This window comes from Neophocaena asiaeorientalis, unplaced genomic scaffold (genome assembly GCF_003031525.2).
Source record: "Neophocaena asiaeorientalis asiaeorientalis breed wild unplaced genomic scaffold, Neophocaena_asiaeorientalis_V1.1 scaffold77, whole genome shotgun sequence".
NCBI lineage: Eukaryota > Metazoa > Chordata > Mammalia > Artiodactyla > Phocoenidae > Neophocaena > Neophocaena asiaeorientalis.
Genome location: NW_020174645.1, coordinates 6,214,259 through 6,240,396, shown reverse-complemented (window position 1 = coordinate 6,240,396; position 26,138 = coordinate 6,214,259). Strand labels below are relative to the sequence as shown.

The 26,138-nt window shown below is 46.1% G+C and overlaps 1 protein-coding gene across 2 annotated transcripts in view; it reads left to right on the top strand.

Moving 5' to 3' along the window:
- Positions 1–26,138, top strand: part of CFAP251 (cilia and flagella associated protein 251) — a 67,089-nt gene that overhangs the window by 26,095 nt on the left and 14,856 nt on the right. For both annotated transcript variants that reach the window (XM_024758588.1, XM_024758587.1), the window contains 10 exons: positions 2,587–2,801; positions 5,439–5,633; positions 6,358–6,608; positions 6,944–7,095; positions 8,162–8,335; positions 9,348–9,532; positions 16,959–17,073; positions 17,688–17,851; positions 22,175–22,265; positions 22,475–22,618. In XM_024758588.1, coding sequence (XP_024614356.1) covers positions 2,587–2,801; positions 5,439–5,633; positions 6,358–6,608; positions 6,944–7,095; positions 8,162–8,335; positions 9,348–9,532; positions 16,959–17,073; positions 17,688–17,851; positions 22,175–22,265; positions 22,475–22,618 — 1,686 coding nt within the window. The remainder of the gene's footprint in view (positions 1–2,586; positions 2,802–5,438; positions 5,634–6,357; positions 6,609–6,943; positions 7,096–8,161; positions 8,336–9,347; positions 9,533–16,958; positions 17,074–17,687; positions 17,852–22,174; positions 22,266–22,474; positions 22,619–26,138) is intronic.

Sequence of the window (26,138 nt, the reverse complement as noted above, 5' to 3'; positions counted from 1 at the left end):
GATGAAAGTTAATTTGGGGTGAAATAAGTAAAGTAGTTGAACATGAGTGGATCCCTTTAAGCTGCTCAGTTTTCAGAGCAATAAAAATGATACTGCGTGCACTTCCCTGGCGGTCCAGTGGTTAAGACTCAGCGCTCCCAATGCAGGCAGCATGGGTTCCAACCCTGGTGGGGGAACTAAGATCCTGAAAGACGCAGGGCCAAAATTAAGTCAATGGATGGATAGATAGATAGATAGGACCTTTTTTTTAAAATTTTTTGCGGTACGTGGGCCTCTCACCGCGGGGGGCCTCCCCCGTTGCGGAGCACAGGCTCCGGACACGCAGGCCCAGCGGCCATGGCTAACGGGCCCAGCAGCTCTGCGGCATGTGGGATCCTCCCGGACCGGGGCACGAACCCGTGTCCCCTGTATCGGCAGGCGGACTCTCAACCACTGTGCCACCAGGGAAGCCCGACAGGACCAATTTTAAAAGATGATGTTGGGTATTTAGATGTTTCAGAGCCAGTAGAAAGGTGGTGAGCCAGGTGTTGGGGGGAACGTTTTATCGTTCCTGCTTTCCTTGAGTGATTGCACCTGAGGTGGACCTCGAGTCCTGTCGCCTGCAGCAGTTTCTGCTTTTGATACTCACATAACCTGCTCTCTCTGTGCAGCGGACAATGATTTTTCTGCTTCCCTTCTTCACCTTTGGTTTGACCAATAAAACTTTATTTTTCAAGAGGGCAAGCCAAAAGACGATGGACACAAGGCAAGATTATCCTGTCTGCAAACTTTGCTTTTCATACATCAAAGTATCAAAAATAAAATACAGTCAGTTCTCATTATTTGCAGCAGTTATGTTCTGTAAGGTCTCTGTAGACCTGAATTAGCGGATGCTGAATCGTTGCTCCTAGGAGAGATACAGGAATAGGCTCCTGCCAGCCTAGGGTCACAGTACTTTCACCGACTGACAGATGCATGACCTTGTTTTATGTATGTTTCTGTTTAAAGACACCATATTTAATATATAATGTTGGTTCCTTAATGTTGGACTCACTAGATAGAACTCCTGTCTGAATGAGGCTTATCTAACACAGGTGTATTCTCTGTAAGGCACGTCACAGCCTTCTTGGGCTTAGGAGCACTAGACAGCATTTCAGTACCATAGTCAGGAGCCAATTTAAATATCAAAATCACCAACAAAAAGCACCAAAAAAGGCTTCCCTGGTGGCGCAGTGGTTGGTAGTCCGCCTGCCGATACAGGGGACACGGGTTCGTGCCCCGGTCCGGGAAGATCCCACATGCCGGCTGGGCACGTTGAAAAAAAAAAAAAAAAAAAAAGCACCAAAAAAGATTTAGAACATCGCATTAAACAGGCTAGGAAAAGGACACTTGTCTCTCGTTTGAGAGCTGAAACGAGAAGGCACAGAGTTGCCTTGTTTGACCTCAGCTGGGAATGTCACGTTTTTCACCACTCGGCACATGCACACATCTGCAAATGATTGTGAAAGTGCCACGAGGATTGACTTGGGGGTTACAAATAAATATCAGAAAGTAAGTCAATTCACAAATACCGAATCCACAAAGAATGAGGATCGGCTGCAGTTTGAAATGATAAAAATGCCTCGTGTTGAAACAGGGCTGTTCTTAGAAAGAATGTGATGTCCTTGCTTGACCAATTGTGCTTCTACTGACCCTCTTGTGTTCAAGTTAAAGAGGTCCAACTTAGGATCTTCCCTGCCTAAGCAGAGAGTCAGGCAGCAGACTTACTGTACCATATGACAGATTGCCGAGTTTCCTTCATGTATTCATTCAGTAAACATTCACTGAGGGTTCGCTCACTGCTCTGGGTTCTTTCTATACTTCATCTGTAAGACACCCTCTAAGAAAGATGGCCTAGTGCCGTATCCTACATAGCACACATTTAATAAGAAGTCTTGGGGCATTTCTACGTACAGCACTTAAATTTCCACTGATGGGAAAATAATTTATGATCAAAAATAAACTGAGAGAATTGTTTTTTTTTTTTTTTTTTTGCGGTATGCGGGCCTCTCGCTGTTGTGGCCTCTCCCGTTGCAGAGCACAGGCTCCGGACGCGCAGGCTCAGCGGCCATGGTTCATGGGCCCAGCCGCTCCGCGGCATGTGGGATCTTCCCGGACCGGGGCACGAACCCACGTCCCCTGCATCGGCAGGCGGACTCTCAACCACTGCGCCACCAGGGAAGCCCGAGAGAATTGTTTTATAATGTTTTACAGCTGGAGCATGCTTTGTCCATGACAGACATTAGTTTCTTTATCAGTCTCTGAAACCTCAGTAAGAGAAGTTGAACAGATATAAACGATGATTAATCACTCCTTCATTTGCTTTAAGCAAACAGTTTAATTAAGCCAGTATATAACCCTTCACTTGCTCTTAGCAAACCTTCAGAGGTTCAGAACTGCCTGATCATGGCAATCCATGGGGGAGGGTTTTTTTAAATGATTTTTTCTTTTTTACTTTATTTTTTTCTTACTATATTTAGGTAAAACATTATAAAATGTCGTGTTGATAAATGTTTTGTTTTATATTTACTACCAAAGGTAACTCATAACCTGTCTCTTGAAATGCAGACATTCAACAAGCTCGTGGGAAAATTTAGCCAGTCAGTCTTTCATTTGAATTTAACCCAAATACTGTCGGCGACAATGGAAGGGAAGCTGGTTGTCTGGGACGTTTACCGCCCACTGCTGTCTGCCTCCACCTCTTTGGGCTTTCCCCACATCACACCTTGTAAACTGGTTCATTTGCAGAAGGAGGGTATCACTGTGCTTACTACAGTTGACAGGTACTTAATTAATTAAAAAGTAGCTATAGATGATTATAAAATTATTTCAAAACCCTTTTGGAGGTATACACGTATGTTGTACACACATAGATTGTTTCTGGGGAGAGCCAATTAACTGGAAACACTGGCTGCCTCTGAGGAAAAGAACTGAGAGCTAGGATCAAGGATGGGGGTGGATTTACTTCTTTTTATAGTCTCATTTGTACTGATTGGTTTGCTTTTTAAAAAAAAAAATCATGGGCATGTATTACTTTTTTTTTATAGTAATTTAATATTTTATTTATTTATTTTATTTTTGGCTGCGTTGGGTCTTCGCTGCTGCGCGCAGGCTTTCTCTAGTTGCAGCGAGTGGGTCTTCAGTAGTTGTGGCTCGTGAGCTGTAGAGCGCAGGCTCAGTAGTTGTGGTGCACGGGCTTAGTTGCTCTGCGGCATATGGGATCTTCCCGGACCCGGGCTTGAACCCGTGTCCCTTGTACTGGCAGGTGGCTTCTTAACCGCTGCACCACCAGGGAAGTCCCAGGCATGTATTACTTTTAACAGTCCTTTTGTGTTGGTGAAACAAAAAGTAACTAATTTTTTTTCTTCTGCCCTAGTTAGACTTATTTTGCCCATACTTTAAATTTAAGAAAAGGACATAAATAGCTATATATTTTTTTCTGATTACAGAATAACATTTACCCATCATGAAAAGATGAACCACAACATAACTTTATAAAGTTCCCTAACTCTTTGATTTTGAGAGGCTGCGGGAGCACATAGATGATCTAAGCCTTATGCCTTAGCCTCAGACATAAAGGGGTTCACATTGCCAGATGCATCCCTTCCTTGCCAAGTGACCTTGGACAAGGTACTTAAATGTGCTGAGCCTCCAGTCTTCCATCTGTAAAGTAGGCATAGGCAATACTGTCCCTCCAGAGTGATTTTTTGAGGATGGCTTGCGGAATCTTAGTTCCCTGACCAGGGATTGAACCCTGGCCCCGGCAGTGAAAGCTCTGAGTCCTAACCACTGGACCTCCAGGGAATTCTCAAGCCTTGTAAAACTCTTAGCATGTCATCTGTACAGGGGAGCTCTCGGTAAAACAGCCATTATCAGTGTGCTGGAGACGATTGCCTCGTGACAAGAACCCTGCCCACGTGGTTGGAGTCACTGTGCCATCTGCTTCCCAGAAGCCCATTGCTTTCTTGACCCCTTCTTTTAATACAGAGGAACAGTGAGGTCCTGGCGTGGCTTTACAAAGACAAATGTAAATCGTCATCTTCACTCACTTGATGAGAAAAGACAGTAGTAGAATTGCAGTTGGTGTTGCAATCAACTTTTAATTGTTGGGGGTTAGGACCCAGGGAAGACCAGGCCTGGGTTTCCTTTTCTCCATGTTAAATAAAACCCAGCCAGGACCCCAGAGCCGTTGCTGGAAAAGGTCTCAGGAAACACTTGGCTTGTTTTGCCATTTCTGTCCAGCAGAGGGCTGTGAATGACATTCTCGCCAATTACTTGGCCCACCTGCCTTGCTTATTAATCAGAAACCTCATTTAATCACTTTGCGTATATAAGAGAAAATTCATCCCACACCTCCCCCCGCCCCCCATGATTAGAATTATGTCAGAGGCTTTAAAAAAAAACAAGCTCATTTGGGATGGCTCTGAGGACTGGAAATAAAAGCTGTTTTGTCACGCAGCACTGCCTTTGGCTGTGGTGACTGGACAGGGTTTTACAATCGATTGCTCTCACAGCAGTGTCCTCCTGTATCTCGTTGCCAGCCTGCGTGATTTCAGAGGAATGGTTGATGGACTCTGTTGTCATCTGTAGTCTTTCGGCAGAGGATGTAAATCACTGCCCACTGCCATTGCATGGGGCTGATCTTGCGGGGCAGGGAAGAGGAGAGCAGAGAGCATGGGCTTTGCATAAGATACACCTGGATCCCTGCATAGCCTAGCCACGTGGCCCTGATAGGGTTGCCAGGTTTATGTACGTCCCAAACGTTGCATGGGGCAACTGCATTTGGGACCATGCAATATATGGGACATACTTATTCTAAAAATTTACTCATTGTTCATCTGAAATTCAAATTTAACTGGGTATCCTGCATTTTTATTTGCTAAATCTGGCAATCTGAGGCCTTGAGCCTTAAGTTTCCTAGATGTGAACTGGGATGACAGTAAAATCAGCCACATAAGGGCAATATTTTTTTTTAATAAATGTATTTATTTTTACTTCTGGCTGTGTTGGGTCTTTGTGCTGCGTGCGGGCTTTCTCTAGCTGCAGCGAGTGGGGGCTACTCTTCATTGTGGTACGCGGACCTCTCACTGCGGCGGCTTCTCTTGTTGTGGAGCACAGGCTCCAGGCACGCGGGCTTCAGTAGTTGTGGCTTGCGGCCTCTCTAGAGCGCAGGTTCAGTAGTTGTGGCGCATGGGCTTAGTTTCTCAGCAGCATGTGGGATCTTCCCGGACCAGGGCTTGAACCCGTGCCACTGCATTGGCAGGTGGATTCTTAACCACTGCACCACCAGGGAATCCCAGGGCAGTATTAAGTGAAAGTTTTTACAATGCCCGGAGTCCAGGGGCTGACATATAATTAGGTGTTCAATAGATGGTACTCATTACCATTATTTAACAAACCGATGTTATTCTCCATTTCAGCTATATTGTCACAGGTGACATTCGGGGTAACATCAAGTTCTACGATCACACCCTGTCCATTGTGAACTGGTACAGCCACTTCAAACTGAGCTCCATAAGAAGCCTGTCCTTCTCAAAGACCCCGGCAACTCCTCTGACTGAAAATACAAACTATCCTCCAGACTGCACTTTAAAAGGTGACCGTTTTATTGTAAGGTGAGTTGTTCATGAATCTCATCATTTGCATGGTCAAAAAGTGATGTCTTCTTTTAGTTTGTGTACAGTGGGATCTTCTTCCTGTTCCTGGGCTGTGAACTCGAGGGTACTGGCCTCCCTGGTCAGCCCTTCACCTGCCTTGCAGACGGATCTCCCTGGCTGATCACAATCACCATTTAATCGATTTTTTAAGTGAAACATCATTCTCCTGTTAAGAATGTCTAGTGGTGGGAAGCTGGAAAGGGCTCTAATCTCTGTTGCCTCTGGAGCCCTTTGCTGTAGGTTGGTCTCCTTTCTCGAAGCTGAGTTTGTCCTAGCACTACAGTTAAAGGGATTTGATAGTTAATAGCCATAACATTTCAAGACAGAATTATCTGTGAGTCTGCTTAATTACCCTTGTGGTATTTGCAGGCACATCTGTATGTGTGCACCAAACTCCATATTTGCATACACAAATGAATATTTGCATGTGCAGATTAGCTAATTGTACAACTGACTGTCCATCTGCATACTTAATGACTCAATTTACATGTAGAAATGTGGGCTTTTTCACTTGCAAATGGAGGCTGTTGGGTATTGGTGGTATATTTTTGGAGATGTTGGGTTAATAATGTCACTAAATTACAGACGACAGAGGCGTTTCGTGTGTAATTAGCAGCAGAATAGCTGGCGTGCCCCATTCCCTGCAAACACTGATGCTGTTGGGTCTCTCCTTGGCAAACAGGAATTTTATCATTGGAACGTCGGATGCGTCAGTGTACCACTTAACAGCAGATGAGACCAAACTTGAGAAGTTATTTGTAGAGCCCAAGGATGCCATTTGTGCCATCTCCTGCCACCCGTACCAACCCCTCATTGCCATCGGGAGTTTCTGTGGGGTGATCAAAGTGTGGGATTATGAACAGAAAAAATACCTCTTCAGCAGGATCTTTGAGAAGGGGCTTGGAGTCCAGAGTCTGACCTACAACCCCGAAGGTATTTTCATTTTGTCAGCCTGTCTTAGGTTTTAAACTGAAAACAGATCCAAATGGCTAATCCCTTGGCTGTCACAGCTCCAGGAAGGTTACCTTGACCCTCTCCCCGCACCAGGCCAGATGGGATGCCTTCTCCCCCTGGACACTGCAGAGCTCCGTACCGCCTGGTCTCATCCCACGATGCCATGCTTTCCAGTTTACTTCTCCTTCTCAGGACCTTGTCTGTCGTGTTCGTTGCTGTCTCCTTGGCACGTAGAATAAGGCCTGGCGTGGAGTCGATGTTTCTTGAGTGAATGAAGTCCTTTTCGATCATTGTTCTCTGGCTTGTGATTTCAGGAGCTCTCCTCGGAGCTGGCTTCACAGAAGGGACCGTTTACATTCTTGATGCAATGTCCTTAGAAAGTGAAATCCCAGAGCCTTTCAAATATTCCAGAACCAGTGTGACTCACATCACCTTCTCCCATGACTCCCGGTATATGGCAACCGCTGTGAGTATTTTCACTGAGTGCCGTCCAGGGGCTCAGCAACCTTATTTAAAGCCACAAGGGAGAGGGGCTGGGAGTTAGGGGGGATGGGGAGTAGCTGCTAGAGGTTACAGGTTTCTTTTGGGGGTGATGAAAGTGTTCTAAAACTGTGATGATGGATGCACAGCTCTGTGAATATACTAAAGCCCATTGAACTGTACACTTCCAGTGGGTGAATTGTGTGGGAGGTGAATTATATCTCAATAAAGCTGTTATAAAAGGAGAAAGGGGTGGGGGAAGTTGGAGGACTTCTGCCTGAAAACAAGACCAGGGCCTCAGAACTTCCAGACTTGGATTCTGCTACTCTGACAGCTCGTTTTGGTTTGTTAGTTTTTCGGAACCCTTTCTCTGCATCCTGGGTTTTATCTTTCCCTTTGATTTTTGACGAGATGACATTCTCATTTAAGCGGAGTCTTCCACCGAGCATTTCGGATTCTGGTCCTTCCCTCTGTGAATAGGGCTCTTAATCTCAGTAAAGATTTTTCTGGGACCCCCCAACATCTCCCTTCTTGCCAGTTCTCTTGGGGGATGGGGTGGGGTGCGGGGAAGCAGCCGGCTTCACTTGAACCTCTGTCCCTTACACGCTTCCCAGCAGCACACTGACTCAGGCGCCCCAGCTCCCTTCAGTCTGCTCCCGCCCTCTCCCCAACCCCTGTCACTCTCAGCCATCATGTATATATTTTTTAATCGTACCTTTTAAAATTTTGTGAAGCCGGATAAAGAGAAGGGAGGACAGAGGCAGAAAGAGTCAGGGTTTCAGTTTCCAACAGAGAATGAGTTGGGGACCAGCAAGGAGAGTAAGACCATAGTGTCAGACAAATACCATCTCTCCCTGCCCCCACCTACCTACTTTGAACCTTGATTTTCTCATCTGCAAAATGGGCATTATTTTACTACTTGCTCCAATAGACAAAGGTTTTCCTTTTGCATAAAATTTCTAAAAGCAAAGTTAGTATGAAAAACATAGTGATGATTCTTAAGTTAACAAAATCTAAAAAGGAGCAACTTCTGCTCTTTTGCTCATACTCAGGATGTAAGTTTCACCGTGGCTGTTTACGTGGTGAGAGTCAAAAATGGACGAAGGGTCTGGGAGTATTTGGCAAGACTTCGTTCTCATCGCAAGAGCATTCGAAGTGTCCTGTTCGGGGTTCATCTGGACAGCAATGAGCCGAGACTGCTGAGCCTTGGGAGAGACAGACTCTTGGTGCGCTGTTTCATTTTCCTTTGCCTGGTCACCAGGAACATGTCTCGTTATCGTTACCTCCCTGGCTTCTGGCACAGAACCAGACCCACAGTACTTGTGTTTGTTTGAGAAAATGAATGTATGACAAAGTAGCGAAAACCTTTCTGAGTTGGCACTTGGCCTTCACACGGCTCTGACACCACACAGGGACCTGTGTCCTGAGTAAGGAGGCTCCTGGGAAGTGGCACGTTGACGGCGGGGTGGGGGTACTCCCCACAGCACCGACAGCTCAGCCACCCTCGCCTCTCAGTGTATGTTTCGAAGCCAACACTTACACTTTCTGTGTGTGTAGGGGACAGGGCCAGGCTTTTACCTCAATGTGACAACTCAGAGAATATCAGAGGGAAAGGTAGAGACAGCGGCAAATGCAATATTACATGATCGAGCCAAAAGATTCAAAATCAATCGATCTATCTGTGCATCCATCTTAACTTCCTTCCTTCCCTCCCCCCGTTACTTCCTTTATTCTATCCATCCTTCCTTCTGTCCATCCATGCTGGTCTGGCCACCAAAGCCTACATATGTGTGAAATTCAGCAGGCTGCTAATTTATGACTGTCAAGTGCTGAGACTTAGATATGAATTAGTTCCTACCCTCAAAAACTTCCCAAGATAATGATAAGTGAAGCAGTACAACATAACTGTAAGAGTTCAGGTTTTGGAGTTAGTTGGACCTAGATTTGAATTCTCATCCTCCCACTTCTTAGCTATGTGACCTTGGGGAAACCACTGAACCTCTCTGAACATCTATTTTCTCATCTGCAAAATGGGCGCAACAGTACTGCTTTGCTGGGGAGTCGTGAGTATTAAATGGCATCATCTTGCTCATAACGGATACTCCGTATTGGTAGCTTATTAGAAGTTTGGGCAAGTCTTCTCCTAGAAGTCCTGATGCTGTCTTTCCGCAGAAAAGGACTGTTGACTGACTTCGTTCACCTCAGTCCTCATGCGTATTCATCTGGGCTTCTCTGTAGATCGAGTATAATCTACTCAAGAGCTACAAAGACCACCTGGAAGTCCTGGACATTCAGCGAACTGACCAGAGCAGCTACCCCACCTGTATGGTCTGGTACCCGCCACTTACCAAGGAGCTCTTCCTCCTCATTTGCAACAGTGGCTACAAAGTGAAGCTTTTCAATTCAACCACAAAAATGTGCAGGTAAGCACGGGAGCTTCCCGCTAATGGCACGTAAATCAGTTTCTCAGCGCCTGGCTTATTTCAAGTCCCACCTTAAGGACCGGCAAGCAGCTTGGCTACCATCACAACCCTCCTCCCTTTGCAGAGGAGGAAACTGAGGCACAGATAAGGGGGGAAGTTCTCACCAAAGGTCACATGGTTAGGAAGTGCCAGAGTCAGGATTCAAACCCAGAGCCCTTGTTTCTGAGCCCAGCACTGCACAGGGATAAGGTACCCAGAGCTCAGTGCCTGAGGCTCAGGGAAGGAACTGGACTCCGAGGCTCCGGAGAATTTGCTGATGTGTGATAAAATCTTCTGTTCTTCCCTTGTGGATAAAAACAGATAGTTTCAGAATGGACTTGAGGACATGGGGAGGGGGAAGGGTGAGCTGGGACAAAGTGAGACAGTGGCGTGGACATATATATACTACCAAATGTAAAATAGATAGCTAGTGGAAAGCAGCCGCATAGCACAGGGAGATCAGCTCGGTGTTTTGCGACCACTTAGAGGGGTGGGGTAGGGAGGGTGGGAGGGAGACGCAAGAGGAAGGAGATATGGGGACATATGTATATGTATAGCTGATTCACTTTGTTATGAAGCAGAAACTAACACACCATTGTAAAGCAATTATACTTCAATAAAGATGTTAAAGAAAAAACGACAGATAGTTTCACCTGAATACTATCAGTTGTTTAATTTTTCTTATTCTTCGTTCTTAAAGGAGTTTTAAGTTCAACTAATAGCATTCTTTGTTCTCTCAGCAACTATTGACTGGGCCCCTACCTGAGCCAGGTGCTGTTCTAGGTGCTGAAGATGGAGATGAAAACAGAACAATGTTTCTGTCACCATGAAATTTGCATTTTATTGGGGAAGTGGAGCTCATGTTAGAAGCTGGGCTGGAGACCCATGTTTGAGGTCAGCACACCTGGTGGTTTACAGCCATGAGATGAGAGAAGATTCCAGAGGGGAACGGTAGATGGAGAAGCGGTCAAAGGACCGAGCCCCAGGCATCCAGAGCTTAGCATCCTAGAGCAGTGGTGCCTCCCTCCCGAAGTAGGTCTGCATCTATGGCTGGCCTCCTGTGCTGCTAGGCCCGTGGGTCCAGGCTTTGCCTCTCGTGATCAGCACTGATTATGGTGCACCATCCCTGTGTCGGGGCCCTGCATTTGTCATCCCGTTTCATCTGCAAGAACCCTGCAAAGGATTGTGTCACTGGGGATCAGAGAGGTGATAAAACTTGCCCCAGGTCAAGCTGCTGGTCAGGGCAGGACTTGACCCTTGAACCAAGCTGTGACTTTGTCGTCTCCTGGGCATCACTGGGCCCTGCTGCAGCCCTGGCTTTGGAATCCTAGCTAGTCAGCCCTGGCAGGCAGCCTCTTTCTGCCTGTGGTTTGGCTGCCTCGTGGGTATGGCTAGGAAGAGCAGAGTCAGGAGAAACTGGAGGTGAGAATGCTTTAGTGACCCCACCGAGGAGGCGGAAGTCGAAAAACACCAACAGCAGCTGACCCCATGCTTGAGGAGGACCTTTTCTTGGAAATGTATCTCAGATAAGATAGGTCCTCAAAAGGCCAGGATCACCCAGGATCTTTTTTTTTTTTTTTTTCCCCAATAACCCTTTTTAATGTGGCAGGGACAGGAGAGAAATCCAGCACAATTTTTTTTTTTAACTATTAAAACACTGGGAAGGAGACATTTGAAAGAAATATGTAAAAAGGAGTTTTAGGAAGATTTCAGAGTCTTTGTACATCATCTTTAACGGACACAAACTTTTTGGACAAAGAATATCCCACAGATGTGCCCAGTTCTGAGAACCTCTGCGTTGGCTGAGCAGGTGGCTGGGGGATGCGGGACGGAGCGGCCCAGGCTTGGAGTTGCTGCTAACAGTAACAGCCACAGAGCCAAGCGGTGAGGAGCTTCTGCCACTGAAGATCAAGGGGAAATTAGCATAAAGCAAATTTCTTTCCTTTTTTTTTCTTGTGGCACGTGGGCCTCTCACTGATGTGGCCTCTCCCGTTGCGGAGCACAGGCTCCGGACGCGCAGGCTCAGCAGCCATGGCTCACGGGCCCAGCCGCTCCGCGGCATGTGGGATCTTCCCAGACCAGGGCACGAACCCGTGTCCCCTGCATCGGCAGGTGGACTCTCAACCACTGCGCCACCAGGGAAGCCCCTTTTTTTTTGTTTTGTTTAAATGTTTCCATGCATTGCATTTTTTGTTGCTATTATTTTTTTCTTCCAGTTTTATTGAGATGTAATTGACATACAGCACTATATAAGTTGAAGGTATACAGCATAATGATTTGACTTACATACATCGTGAAGTGATATCACAGTACGTTTAGTGAACATCCATCAGCTCCTATGGGTACAAAATTAAAGAAATAGAAAAACTTTTTTTGTATAACTTTTTATAACAGTTCTTTTTTAAAAACTTTATTATTTATTTATCTTAATTTTTGGCTACGTCAGGTCTTAGTTGCGGCACGCGGGCTCCTCTCTAGTTCTGGTGCGTGGTTTTAGTTGCCCCGTGCGGCATGTGAGATGTTAGTCCCCCGACCAGGGCTTGAACCTGCGTCCCTTGCCTTGCAAGATGGGTTCTCAACCACTGGACCACCGGGGAGGTCCCTAGAAGAACATTTTTTTCTGTGAGATGAGAACTCCTAGGATTTACGCTCTTAACAGTTCTCATATGTGACACACAGCAGGGCTCCTTCTATTTATCATGTGGTACATCACGTCCCTAGGACTTATTTATCCTGTAACTGGAAGTTTGTGCCTTTTGCCTGCCTTCATCCGGTTCCCCCTTCCCCCAACCCCTCCCTTCCGGTAACCACAAATCTGATCTCTTTTTCTATGAGTTTCTTTGCTTCTGAAGTATAATTGACCTATGACACTGTATTAGTTCTCGTTACACAACATAGTGATTCTGTACATTTATGCATACTTCCATTCATTTCAACATGACCACTACAATATGTCACTGTACAAAGATATTACGTAGTTATTGACTATATTCTCCACGCTGTACATTTCATACCTGTGACTCATTTACTTTGTAACTGAAAGTTTGTACCACTTAATCTCCCTCACCTATTTCTTTCCTCCCCCCATGCCTCCTCCCCTCAGGCAGCCACCGGTTTGTTCTCTGTATCTGTAATTCTGTTTCTATTTTGTTACATTTGTTCATTCGTTTTGTTTTTTAGTTTCCACATATAAGTGAAATCATACAGTATTTGTCTTTCTCTGTCTGACTTATTTCACTTAGCATAATACCCTCTAGGTCCATCCGTGCTGTCACAAATGACAAGATTTTTATTCCATTGTGTATCTTCTTTATCCATTCATCTTTTGATGGACATGTAGGTTTCTTCCATATATTAGCTATTGTAAGTAAAGCTGCAATGAACATAGGGATGTGTATATCTTTTCGAATTAGTGCTTTCATTTAGAGCCATGAAGTTAGGAGTTTCTGCCGTTGAAGATCAATTGGAAATTAGTATAAAGCATCTTTCTTAAAAAAATAGTTTATTGAAGTGAAATTCACATAACATAAAACCAGCCATTTTAATGTGAACAAATCACTGGCATTTAGTCCATTCACACTGTTGTGCTACTACCACCTCTATCTAGTTAAACATTCTCATAGTTCCAAAGTAAAAACACCTTTGCATAAAGCATCTTTTAAGTTGTAGGAACAATAAAGCCCTGTAACCACAACTTAATTGGGAAGGAATTGCCTTTTGATGATACATCCAAAATGATTAAAAAACGCATTTAAAAGCATTTGGAAGAACGTGAAGAGGCAGTTCACAGACAAAGGCCAATAAAACCTATGAGCAGATGCTCACCAGTACATCAAAGATGCAAATGAAAACAAGACATCATTTTTCACAAATCAGATTAGCAAAGATAAAAATGATGGATAGCGCCCAGCGTTGGCAAGGGTGTAAGGGAGCCAACCGGCTGTTGGCGGACGGGGTTGGGAGGTGTGGGGACAGCAGTTTGTTACCCTCTATTAAATTATAGCCTCTCTTCTGACTTCTAGGAATGTAGCCCGCAGAAGTACTCGCACAGGATGCCAAGACATAAGTAAAAGGATGTCTTGTTTGAAAATATTTTTAAAAATGGAAACAATCCAAATGTCCATTAATAGGGAATTAGTTAAATGATGGCTCGTCAGTACACTGAAACATGATGCTGCTTTTAGAAAAGGAGAAAAAGAAAAAAGAGATGATAGCTCTCTGCATAGTAACACGGAAATATCTCCAAGGCACAATATGAGATACAGCAAATTGCCAAACATGCATGAATATATTTTCATCTAAAATTATATTTATGTGACATATATTTTCATCTAAAATTATAATTATATGGGCTAGACTATATATAAAAGAAATTCTCGAGTCATATACACCAAACTATTACCCATGATTATCTTGGGATAAAGGGTGCAGCCATGTAGAGTTATGGGTAGATTTTCTCCTTCATGTCTCAATACTTGAAAGTTTTCACAATGAATATGTAAAATGTTTTCAATCAGAAGAAAAAGATATTAATTTTATGAAATTGTTAGAAATTTTGACAGTACTAGGTAGCAGTTATATAGCTCCTACTATGTGCCAGGAACCGTTCTGAGTGCTTTATATATATTAACTTATTTAGTGCTCACTACAGTCTTATGGGGTAAATACTGTCATTATCCCTATTTTACCAGTGAGGGACCTGAGGCCCAGAGGGGTTGACTAGCTTGACTTTTTTTTCTTTTGCTTATTTATAATTTAAATTAAGGTATAGTTCATATACCATAACATTTACCATTTTCAGTGGCTTTTTACTATATTCACAAAGTTGTGTAACCATCATCGCTATTTAATTCAAGAACATTTTCATTACCCCCCAAAAGATACCCCAAACCCATTAGCAGTCGCTCCCCATTCACGTCCTTTCCCCACTGATCCCCCACTGCTCCACCCCTGGCAACACCAGTCTACTTTCTGTCTGTATGGATTTGTCTGTTCTGGACATTTCATGTAAATGGGATCATATAATATGTGACTTTTGGTGTCTTGCGTCTTAGCATCATGTTTTCAAGGTTCATCCATGGTGTAGCCTGTGTCAGTTCTTCATTCCTTTTAATGGCTGAATAGTACTCCGTTGTATCCGCAGACCTCATTTTGTCTATTCATCCATCAGTTGTCAGTTGGGTTGTCTCTACTTTTTGGCTATTATGAACATTTGTGTATCAGTTTCTGTGTAGACATCTGTTTCATTCCTCTTGGATGTAGACCTAGAGGTAGAATTGCTGGATCATATGATAACTATATTTAACCATTTGAGGAACCGCCAGACTGTCTTCCAAAGTAGCTGCACCACTTTACATTCCTGCCAGCAATATGTGAAGGTTCCAGTTTCTCCACAACTTGCCCCTAATTTTTAAGGGTCAGAGCTGGGATTCAAACCAGAGCCTGTGCTCTTAACCATCCTCTTCCCTGCCTCTACCCACTCAATGATATTGGAGGAAAGTCCTTAAACATTTCTACTCAAACGACTAGAAAAGGGTGACCTATAATTTGCCGATGCATTGTTTACCAGCTGGTCGTTTTAGTGTTTTTAACATTTCACCTAATCCTCTGTGCACGTAAACCTGATGCTGGGTCGTCCAGCCTGATACTCTCCTGCGTCCTGCAGCCCAGTGGTCACGGTCAAGTCCGCCTTCAGAGTTCACCTCTGCTCACCTCTTCGGTTTTACCTCCCTCCACCACCAGCCTTCTTTCTCCTTTACTGTTTCTGCAGTTTTCAAGCAATAGTCCACGTCCCATACCTTTGACCTCCTGTGCCCACTGCCTGTTTTTCCGTTACCTCCGTATTTTCTCTGCCTTTCCAATTCACCTTCCCAAACTCAGCTCAGATGTCTCCTCACAGATGTCCCATCACTCCTTCCTCAGTGCAGGCTCCGTGCCGGGAATTTGCCTGTCATCCCACTTCTCCCCTCATGGTGCTTCCATGTCTGTTGTTCCTGCAAGGCTGTGAGGTTAGCAACCAAATCTCACTCATTTCCGAGTCCCGACCTCCCGTCACGGTGCCTGGCACAGAGAGGTGCTCAAGAGAGACATACAAGGAGCATCTCCTGTTCCCACCAGACACGGGCTGGGTGCAGGGGACACGGGGAGAAAACATCCAAACGATGAGGGGCTTAAAATATAATAAGATGAAATAGCTACCGTCCTTACCCTGGGGCAGACCCAAGTTTTGTGGGGTGTGAAGTGTATTTGGCTTTGTGGGTCCTCTTTTAAAATATATATATATATATAATTAAGAATAAAAAGTGGGGACTTCCCTGGTGGCGCAGTGGTTAAGAATCCACCTGCCAATACAGGGGACAAGGGTTTGATCCCTGGTCCGGGAAGATCCCACATGCCATGGAGCAGTTAAGCCCGTGTGCCACAACTACTAAGCCTGCATTCTAGAGCCGCGAGCCACAACTACTGAGCCCGCAGGCCACAGCTACTGAAGCCCGCACGCCTAGAGCCTGTGCTCTGCAATAAGAGAAGCCACCACAGTGAGAAGCCCACGCACCGCAGCGAAGAGTAGCCCCCGCTCGCGGCAACTAGAGAAAGACCGCGTGTGGCAGCAAAGACCCAACACAGCCAAAATAAATAAATTAATTAATTAATTAAAATAAGCTACAAGGATATACTGTAAAAAATACATATTAAAAAAAAAAAAAGAATAATAAATGGGTAGTGCCCCTCCCAGGCCTCAGGAGATATGTGTGCAAGGAAGGGGTCCTGATGTTCAAGTCTGGCCAGCTTCAGGGAAAATCCACCTCTGGGCTTGAGGTCCTGTCCAGGAGCCTCCCTTCAGATCAGATTCCTAATTAGCGTAAGAGTGTCTGAATTCAGAAGTCGGACTGCTGTGAGGGTGCGATTCATTACAGTTTGATGCGCAGATGGATTTTTGGGGATCCGCGCGTTGCCTGTAGACCTGCTGTCAGCTGTCTGGACACCAGGCTGAGGTCTTGGCCCCGCTGTGGGGATGGGGGTGTTTCCTCGCACCCTGCTGACTTTCCTCCCGTCCTTGCAGCGTTTTTCCCATCCCTTGTTCGCATGCACGTTCTCGAGGCATAATGTTCCCTTCACTCAGCTGTCAAGGAGGAAAGTCAGAGCTGCGGCTGTGAAGAGCATCCTTCACAAGCAGAGTTTCCCCAGAGCGTTTGCCGTTTGGAGCTGTTGCCCCTTATTTACGGCCGCTGTTAGCAGTTGAGGGAGAGGTTCTTACAATGAGCTTAGCTGAGCAGCAAGACAGGAAATTCAGAATTTAAAAAGTATAGGGCAACGTGAAAGGGAGTGAGTTATAAAACCTGCATTGGGATTTGTGGAATTTAGAAAGCGTTCCTTTTTTCTCTTGCAGAAAGACACTCCTCGGGCCAGTTTACGGATCTCCCATCGAGCAGATACAAATCCTCCCAGTGAAAACCCCTCTGGAACTTCAGAAGCGCTACATGGTGTTTATTAACAGGGACAAGGTACCAGCCCTTTGTTCTCTGCCCCGTAAGGTGACCGTGTACTTGGAGCCGGAGGCAGTCTCAGGTATTTCAAGACTCAAGAACGCCGGCTTTCACAGCCAAGCCCGCGACTCCCATCCTGCTTCACAGTGAAAATGGCCATGAATGAGCGGGAATGACTCTCAGAAGAGTCACCTCATTTTCTCTGCTCCCAAAAGTACAAGACACATGGTCCACCAAGGGGTTTTTCTTTTCTGATTTCTTTACAAGGAAAAATCTTATAAAGACATACAAGTTGGTTATACTTAGTTGTATATTTGATGACTAATCTATATGGGAAGGCACCAGAATTGTCCTGGAAAAGCCTGGACATGTGACCATGAAGATAGGAGGGAAGCTTCCTTTCTGTGTCCCTGGTGGAACCTGCGTCTCTTCTCCCAAGGGACCACCGTGCAGGGCACAGTGTGTGCTAAGCCCCAGCCATGGGAAATGCAGCTCTCACACACTGAGATGGCTGGTTCTAGATACACAGGTCCTTCCCTTAAACAGATCTGGAGGTTACAGGTGACCCTGCCAGGCCCGGCCTGGGGCCCGGTTATCTGAGTCTGAGTATCTAGTTACATCTTCCTTTCTAGGTTGGACTTCAGATCTTACCAGTTGATGGCAACCCACATAAGACATCTGCTCTTATATGCCACCCCAGCGGGGTGGCTGGGATGGACGTTTCCTATGATGGCCGCTACGCCTTCACAGCAGGAGGGCAGGACCGGTCGGTGGTGCAGTGGGAAATCAATTTAAGGTACGTGATGCGGCGAGAAGCTTGGCCCCATAAGAAGGGTGTCAAGTGGAGACCCCTTCTTTTCACTCAGGAACAGCAGACAGGTATTAAACCCCTACGACATGCCAGGCACTGTGCTAGGCCTGAGGGTACAAAGACAGCCAAGACTCAGGCATTGCCTTTGGGGTGCTCCCTGCGACACCCGCTCACATTAATGTGCAGACAAAAGGTTACTGTTCTGTCCCAGGGACCCATGGTATTTGCAGGTGAGGCCATGTGATTCCACCTTGTTCACCCGGGCCCCATGAGTTACTTCTCACCCTGTTGCCACCTGCAAATTCACACCAGTTAGAGAGATCTAGCCTGAATCTCCAAAGAGTGTGTTACAGAAATAGTAAGAGTATCATTTGAAATGTGTATTTTCAGTCTACTCTTCTCACCCCCCTGCCCTGAGCTGAGAATCTCTGCCTAGGGCGAGGCTGGAGAATTGCATGGTTGAGCATCAGAGAGACACGGACTTTGAAGTCAAAGAGACAAGGGTTCAAATCTGAAGCCTACTCTCTGCTAGCTGTGGGCCTGAGGGCAGGTTTCTTAGCAGCTCTGATCTTTGGATTCCTTGTCTGTGAAATGGGGTACATGGGGGTAAAAATAGGGACTTTTACAGGATCCTTGTAAGGATCAGGTAGGCTGATATATGTAAAGCACACAGCACAGAGATAAGGACTCAGCAAATTAATCATTTCCTTTTGTCTCTTCTTCCTTATAAAGGCATTGGCTTATGAGCTAAGGATCTTTGTTACTAAAAAAGGGGGCAGCCACTGTGGTGATCCTCTCATCTCCCCAAATTCAGCGAGCAGCCCCAGGGCAGAGCCAGTTCCTTGCCTGACCACCTTCTCCAAGCCCCTGCCTCTCAGCCAGGGTCCCATTGAGGAGCTGGGTAAAAGCAGCTCGGAGGCACCAAGCTCCCTAAAAGAACAAACCTGATTCATGGCTCCCAGTAAAAGCACACCCCTTACTGTCTGCCACGTGCACATCTTTCTTCTGTGCAGACATCGCCCCTTAACCTGAATAGGAGCAAGAACAGCCAGGTTAATCCGCTTTGGAACCGCGGGGGTTTCAGTTTGCATTTGCAGCTCTGACCTTCACCTCTGCCTTCACCTAAGAGGGCAGATCTTGGGAATTTAGAAGCTGGAGGTGAGCTCTCCCCTTGAAAAGAACCTCCTGATCACATCCCCAGAATGAGCTGCTTAATTCTTGGACACTAACCTGTTACCTGGACTGATGGGGCAAGCAACACCCTGGTGAGGGAACAGTCTTCCTTTTTTCGTTTTTGTCCTCTTCTCAATCATCTTGGGATCTGCACTAGTAGAGATTTAAAAAAAAAAAAAGCACCCACTTTCCAGTAGCTTTCCTGTGCATGGCCAGAGTCCAGGCTTCTGAGAATTTCAATTTAATCTGTTTCAGGGACAAAAGATCATTATAAACTAATTAGCACTTCATTGCTGCTTCTGGTGTTTTAATATGTTCGGTGCTTCACTAATGGGAAGAAATATAAAAACCCTAAACAAGTAAACAAACAAAATTCCCTACCAGATCTACCGATGGTGAGCCGTAGGGTGAAATGAAGATGATAAGTCCTCTCACGTTCACATTATTTTAACCAGTGCACTCCTAGGCCCCCAAACTATCGTTGCAGCATCTCAAACTTCCCCTGGGAGACCCCTTCCCTCATCTTTCCCCCTGTCTTGTCTGGCAGGCCACCCTCTTTCTCTCCTTGTCTGGCATCTGTTTTAAAATCCCCCATTTTGTGCTCAACCTCATACCCCCCTGTAATCCTGCTGCCTTGCTCAGACAAGAGCAGAAAGACCTGGATTCAAATCCCACCTCCCCTACTACTTGCTGTATGACCTGAGGCAAGTCCCTTCCCTTCCCTGAGTCTCAGTTTCTCCGTCTGTTAAATGGGGATATTATCACCATGTTCAGAGCTGTTTTGAGGGTGGTTAATCCATGAACAGGCACAAGGTATTTACAGTAACAACTGTGAAAAACATAAAACTGATGTATTCTTAAACAGTAAAGTCTATTTATAAATTTTTTTGTCGTGAATCCGGAAGACTTTCAGTTCTGCTCATTACCCTGGTCTGAAGCCCTGACAGATGGTGTGTAAGGCCCAGGAGTAGGAGGTGCAACTCTAACACATTTGGCAAGTAAGGACCATCTGTTGGTTTGAGCTCACGGGGAAGTGAAGGGCCAGATCTTGGGGTTAGGTGCCCTTTCTCCTCCCCCTGCTTTCCCTCCTCCCCCTCCCCCTCCCCCCCTAGGGAGCGTTTACTGGGCTCTTGCTATGTGCTGGTTGCTGTGCTCACTGTTTCTTGGGCTTTAGCTCATTCCCCACAGCACTGAGTATATTTCTGGGCACACACACAGTAGGTTTTCAATAAATGTACCTCCATCTTGTGCCCCAATGACCTCTTTTTTTGTGGCAAGCATTAGAACCCAACTTAGGCAGAAAGGGGAAGTTACAAGCGGGTCCTGGGGTCTCGGGTCACCGCACTGCGGGGAGAGCAGGCCAGCCCACCCTCAGCGTTTGCTCTCAGCTCGCCTCTGCTGTTGCTGTCACTCTCTGCAGAGCTGAATTTCGTCACTCAGTGGGAACTCGGCCACTGACAGTCCCCAGATTTCACACCAGAGAGAGGGAGTCTCTTGCCCCAGCTCTGGTGGGACAAGCCCAGCCCTGTCCCTCTGGCTCTCAGGTCAGCTGAGCTGACAGTGGCCAGGAAGCAGGGGACATGGTGTAGTCCTGACTGCTGGAGGGCCGTTCCCAGAGAATCCAGAGCTCTGTGAGCCTGTCCCCTGGGGCCTTCCAGGTGGTGACAGGCTCCTCCATGTCACTTGGGCCTTTACCTGGCCCTGCTTCAGAATCAAATGGCCAATAGTGGCCTCACTGCCCTCAGAGCCTGTTGGGATTGGGCCTGGGCCTGGCCTGGAGGCCACAGAGCGGGAGCCCTCTCAGCTGGACACCTGCCTCGATGGGTAATATCAGAGTCAAGAGCCAGGTGAAGACTGAGCCCTACTGGAGACGGTCCTCAGGCCCGCCTGGACCCCAGGCCCACCTGGAGAGTACACCAGCTCCATGGACCTCACGCAGCCTGCTTGGGTGGGGCTCGTGCGGGGCTGTGACAAGAGGACCGAGGACTGTTCTGTGGCTGACTCTTGCAGGAGAGCTGTAGGTGCACCTCAACACCCAGTTCAACAGTAATCAGTCCTGAGCCAGGCCCTGGGCTTTCCATGTATTGTCTGGTGTGTCCCCACAGCCATCCTGTGCCGTAGGCACTGTTGGTATCCCTGTTGTACAGATCTGGGAACTAGCTCAAGGGGTTCAGTGATCTGCCCAGGCAATGGAGTAATGTGCTGGGGCTGGGATTCGCATCAACCCCACACCTCAACAAAGATTCATCACAGGAGAAAAATAAAGGGCTTCATGTGGAATCCTCTCTGTGCCCTCACTTTAATTCTCACAACAGTCCCCTGAGGCAGACCCTGTAATTATTTCCATTTTACAGAATAGGAAGCTGAGGCCCTGAGTGGCTAAGTCACTTGCTCATGGTCACACTGCTTGCAAGTGGCAGAGCCAGGGCTCACAGGCATGTCCCTCTGACTCCAGCTTCTGTATACATAACCACTTCCCCGCCATGGTCTGCACAAAGTCTGTCTTAATAACCCTACAAAGCGGCTAATGGTCTGATTAGCAAAAATCCAGTTAGTGGATTATTAAGATGATTTCATATTATTATTAGCATTTTGTATGAGGTAAAGTCAGCCTCATACAAAAAGTAGGTTTTCTTACCACTTAAAGGACCTATTTTTGGAAAAATCTGACCCTGTGTTAGAGAGCAGAGGGCTATTTTTATCTGACTGGCGTGGGTCCCTTGCGGCCTCCAGAGTTTTTATGGAAGCAATTAGCGACCACCACCCACCTGTGCCACGTCCCATTCTTCTGGCTCTGGTCACATGCAGATCTAAAGTTACCGGAGGGCCACTGGGGAGACTGTGGACTCACCACCCTCCCTCCCTCCCTCCCCCCAGAGATTGCAGACAAATTGCCAGGCGTCTACCCTGTCATCCACGAGAGAATATCATCGTCATTAAGGCGGGTGCCACACTTGAAATTGAATTTTCCATTTGCAGCTTCATTTTGGAGGGAATTTACTTAACAAGTTTACAGAGACCATAGTCGTATCCTCGCTGTAATACCCTCCGGAGGTCCGCAGCTGGGCAGCCTTGCAGTGCGTTGTGTTCCTGACTGACTGCTGGCTAATAACGATGTTTCTCTCGTTGTTCTAGTGCCCTGGAGGCAGCAGTTTCTCTTGGGGGCGAAGACCTGACCCCATTCTATGGTCTGGTGTCTGGTGGCAGGGAAGGAAAATTCTACAGGGTAAGTATCCTCAGAGTAAACACTCCTGGTAACATCTAGTTAAGTCTGTAAAACAGATGTGCCCGGGCTTAGCCTTCTTGCTTTTTGCCAAAGCTGTTTTCCCCACTGAGCTTAAAATGTACTTTCTAGAAAATGTCCTTGAAGTCTAAATGGCTGCTTCAGACTTAAGCCAAAAATGCATGTTGTGTTTCCACTTCATTTCCACATAGGAGCTGGAAGACTATTTTTACTATTCTCAGCTCCGTAGTCAAGGTATTGATACAATGGAGACCAGAAAGGTGTCGGAACACATCTGCCTGTCGGAGCTTCCTTTTGTCATGAGAGCAATTGGCTTTTACCCATCAGAAGAGAAGGTAGGTAGAATGAAAACAAGAACAGCCGTGCGATGTGTTATTTATAAAAACGACCTCGGGGAGCAATCATTATAGGTCAAAGTAAAAATTTAACACTATTCTTACATAAATGGATCAGAAAGGAGGTCCTGGGCATAGCAGATGCACTGCTTAGAAACAGACTTGCCATAAAGATATTCTTGTAAGGCGGATTCCTTACCGGAGTTTGATGTTGGTAAGAGCATGGGCTTTGGAATTAGACAGAAGGCCCCTAGCTGCATGAGGACCAGCCTCATCCAGTTCAAAGAGTTGATGCCCGCACAGCACTTGGCACAGAGTAGGCTACGTAGGAAGAGCTCAGTAAATGCTCGCTGTTGTAATCCTTTCCCTGTAGTTGCCATTCACCTGGCCTGTGTGAATGAGCTGCTCCTGCGAGGTGGGTGCTCATCCCGGGCTGCGGATGGAGCTCAGGAGATGCAGCTGCTCCTCAGAGCCTCGTAGCACACCCCAGCTGTAAGGGGCTCCCAACAGGGACCAGAGGAAATGGTCCTCGTGGAAACTGTGGCTTAAAATGCAACTGATTGGGTTCTCTTACTGGAAATGCTAACACATTCTCATCGTAGAAAGTTTGGAAAAGATACACAAGTGGAATGAAGAAAATAATTACCTTTAATCCCAGTACACAGAGACAACAGTTACTGGTATCTTCCTGGATTGATTTATATATAATGTGTATATATATATATATATATATATATATATATATATATACACACACACACACATAATTTTTAAAAAACTAATGGGTACCATATTGAATATATATTTTTATCCTATATTTTCACTTGATATTATGTAATACGCATTTCCCATTTCATTAACAATTCTCTGAAAACTTGATTTATAAAGGGTATAGCTTAATTTTAAAACTTTGTCTGATTTAGAAAATAGACCTGTAAAGAAGAAAATAGAAATGACTCAGAGGTGATCATTATTAACATTGTGGTGGACTTCCTTCTATTGTTTTATGTTTAGATATAGATAAACAAAGAATTGTCATTATATGGGGTATATAGGTATATATGTCAACATTTTGCAGAGTACGTTTTTATGTATATGTATACGTGTATAGCAACATTCTCAGTAACTGTTGTTCTGTGAGCATGTGGTGAAAATTCCTCGATAATATGCTTTTTACCCCCGGCTTTATTAAGATATAATTGACGTATAACGTTGTGTGCATTTAAGATATTCAGTATAGTGATTTTATATACGTATAGATTAAAAAATTATTACCACGGTGTGGTTAGTTAACACATCCATCCCCTTGCATAGTTACAATTTTTTGTGTGTGATGAGAACTTGAAAAATCTACTCTGTTTGCAACTTGCAAATATACTGTACTGTATTGTTAACTAGAGCCCCCATGCTGTACCTTACATCCCCAGGATATGTGTATCTTATAATTGGGAGTTTGTACCCTTTGACCACTTTTCACCCATTTCTCCCACTCCCCACCCCCTGCCCCTGGCAACCACCAATCTGTTTCTTTGAGTTTGTTTGTTTTTGTTTTTGTTTGCGGTACGCGGGCCTCTCACTGCTGTGGCCTCTCCCGTTGCGGAGCACAGGCTCCAGACGCCCAGGTCCAGCGGCCATGGCTCACGGGCCCAGCCGCTCCACGGCATGTGGGATCTTCCCGGACCGGGGCACGAACCTGTGTCCCCTGCATCGGCAGGCGGACTCTCAACCACTGTGCCACCAGGGAGGCCCTCTTGTTTTCTTGATAAAAGCCATTCTGACAGGTGTGAGGTGATAGCTCATTGTGGTTTTGATTTGCATTTCCCTTATGGTTAGTGATGTGAGCACCTTTTCATGTACTTATTGATCATTTGAATATCTTCTTTAGAAAAATGTCTATTCAGGTCTTCTGCCCATTTTTTAAGTGGGTTATTTGGCTTTTCGCTATTAGTTGTGAGTCCCTTATGTATTTTAGATATCATCACGACCCTGCGTCCCCTGCATCGGCAGGCGGACTCTCAACCACTGCGCTACCGGGGAAGCCCTGTGCAGAAGCTTTTTGGTTTGCTGTAGACAACATGCTTTCGAAAGGCTGTATACTCAGTTGATCCATTCCCCAGTTGACAGACACATAGGTTGTCTGAAGTATTTTGGCTGTCAGAGACATGGCTGTGATGCACATCTCTGTGTATGGTTTTTGCATACTTCTCTGATTATTTTTCTGGGTCAGAGTCCTAGAAATAGAATTACTGGGTCAGAGAATATGAACTTTAAGGCCCATTGCCAAATAGTTTTCCAGAAATGTAGCATTTTGCAGCTCACCATCAAACATACATAACTCCTGAAACCCAGCTAAGACTCAATGTTCACATTAGGTGTCCGAGCACATTTTAGTGATGTGAGTTGTGGTCCCAGTCATTTCCCTTGGCTTCAGTGGCCTACCCAGAATCACCTTTTTCTGGGTGCTCCAAGTATGACTGGAAGGTGACTTTTATTCTCCAAGTAGCATCTGGAAAAATGAGTTTTCAGAGCCCATAAACCCAGCTGAGTCTTGAATGACTACCTTAAAAACATCAGGGGGACTTCCCTGGTGGCGCAGTGGTTAAGAAGCCACCTGCCAGTGCAGGGAACACGGGTTCGAGCCCTGGTCCGGGAAGGTCCCACATGCCACAGAGCAACTAAGCCCGTGCACCACAACTACTGAGCCTGTGCTCTACAGCCCACAAGCCAAAACTGCTGAGCCCCTGTACCACAACTACTGAAGGCCACACGCTCTAGAGCCCGTGCTCTGCAACAAGAGAAGCCACAGCAGAGAGAAGCCCGCGTACCACAACAAAGAGTAACCCCCGCTCGCTGCAACTAGAGAAAGCCTGCGTGCAGCAGCAAAGACGCAACGCAGCCAAAAAAAAAAAAGTCAGGGATTCTTTAAGCTCCTCAAAAGGTCTTTTGACCAGTGTTCATTTTGTAAAAGTATATGGTCAGAAACAGAAGCAACTACCCGTAAAGTTTGTGCAACCCACATAAAAGTGTTCCCTAGAGCTGTGTTTCTAAAGCATGTTCCTTAGAACATTGTTTCCCAAACTGGCAACCTGCAACAGAATTACCTGGAGCATTTATTTAAAAATCAGATTCCTGGGCCCCATCCCAGATCTAGCCAATCAGAATCTCAGTGTATGGGGCCTGGGAGTCTGCATTTTCCACTTTGCCCCTTACCTGGTAGTCCAGCCGGGAAGAGGCCCTCCTCCACAGTGCCGCACAGACTCAGTTGCTACCTGCAGTGTCTAAGGATCATATTCATATGAAACTCACCAAAATGCCATCATGGGGGCTTCCCTGGTGGCGCAGTGGTTGAGAGTCTGCCTGCCGATGTAGGGGACACGGGTTCGTGCCCTGGTCCGGGAAGATCCCACGTGCCATGGAGCGGCTGGGCCCGTGAGCCGTGGCCGCTGAGCCTGCGCGTCCGGAGCCTGTGCTCCGCAACAGGAGAGGCCACAACGGTGAGAGGCTCGCGTACCGCAAAAAA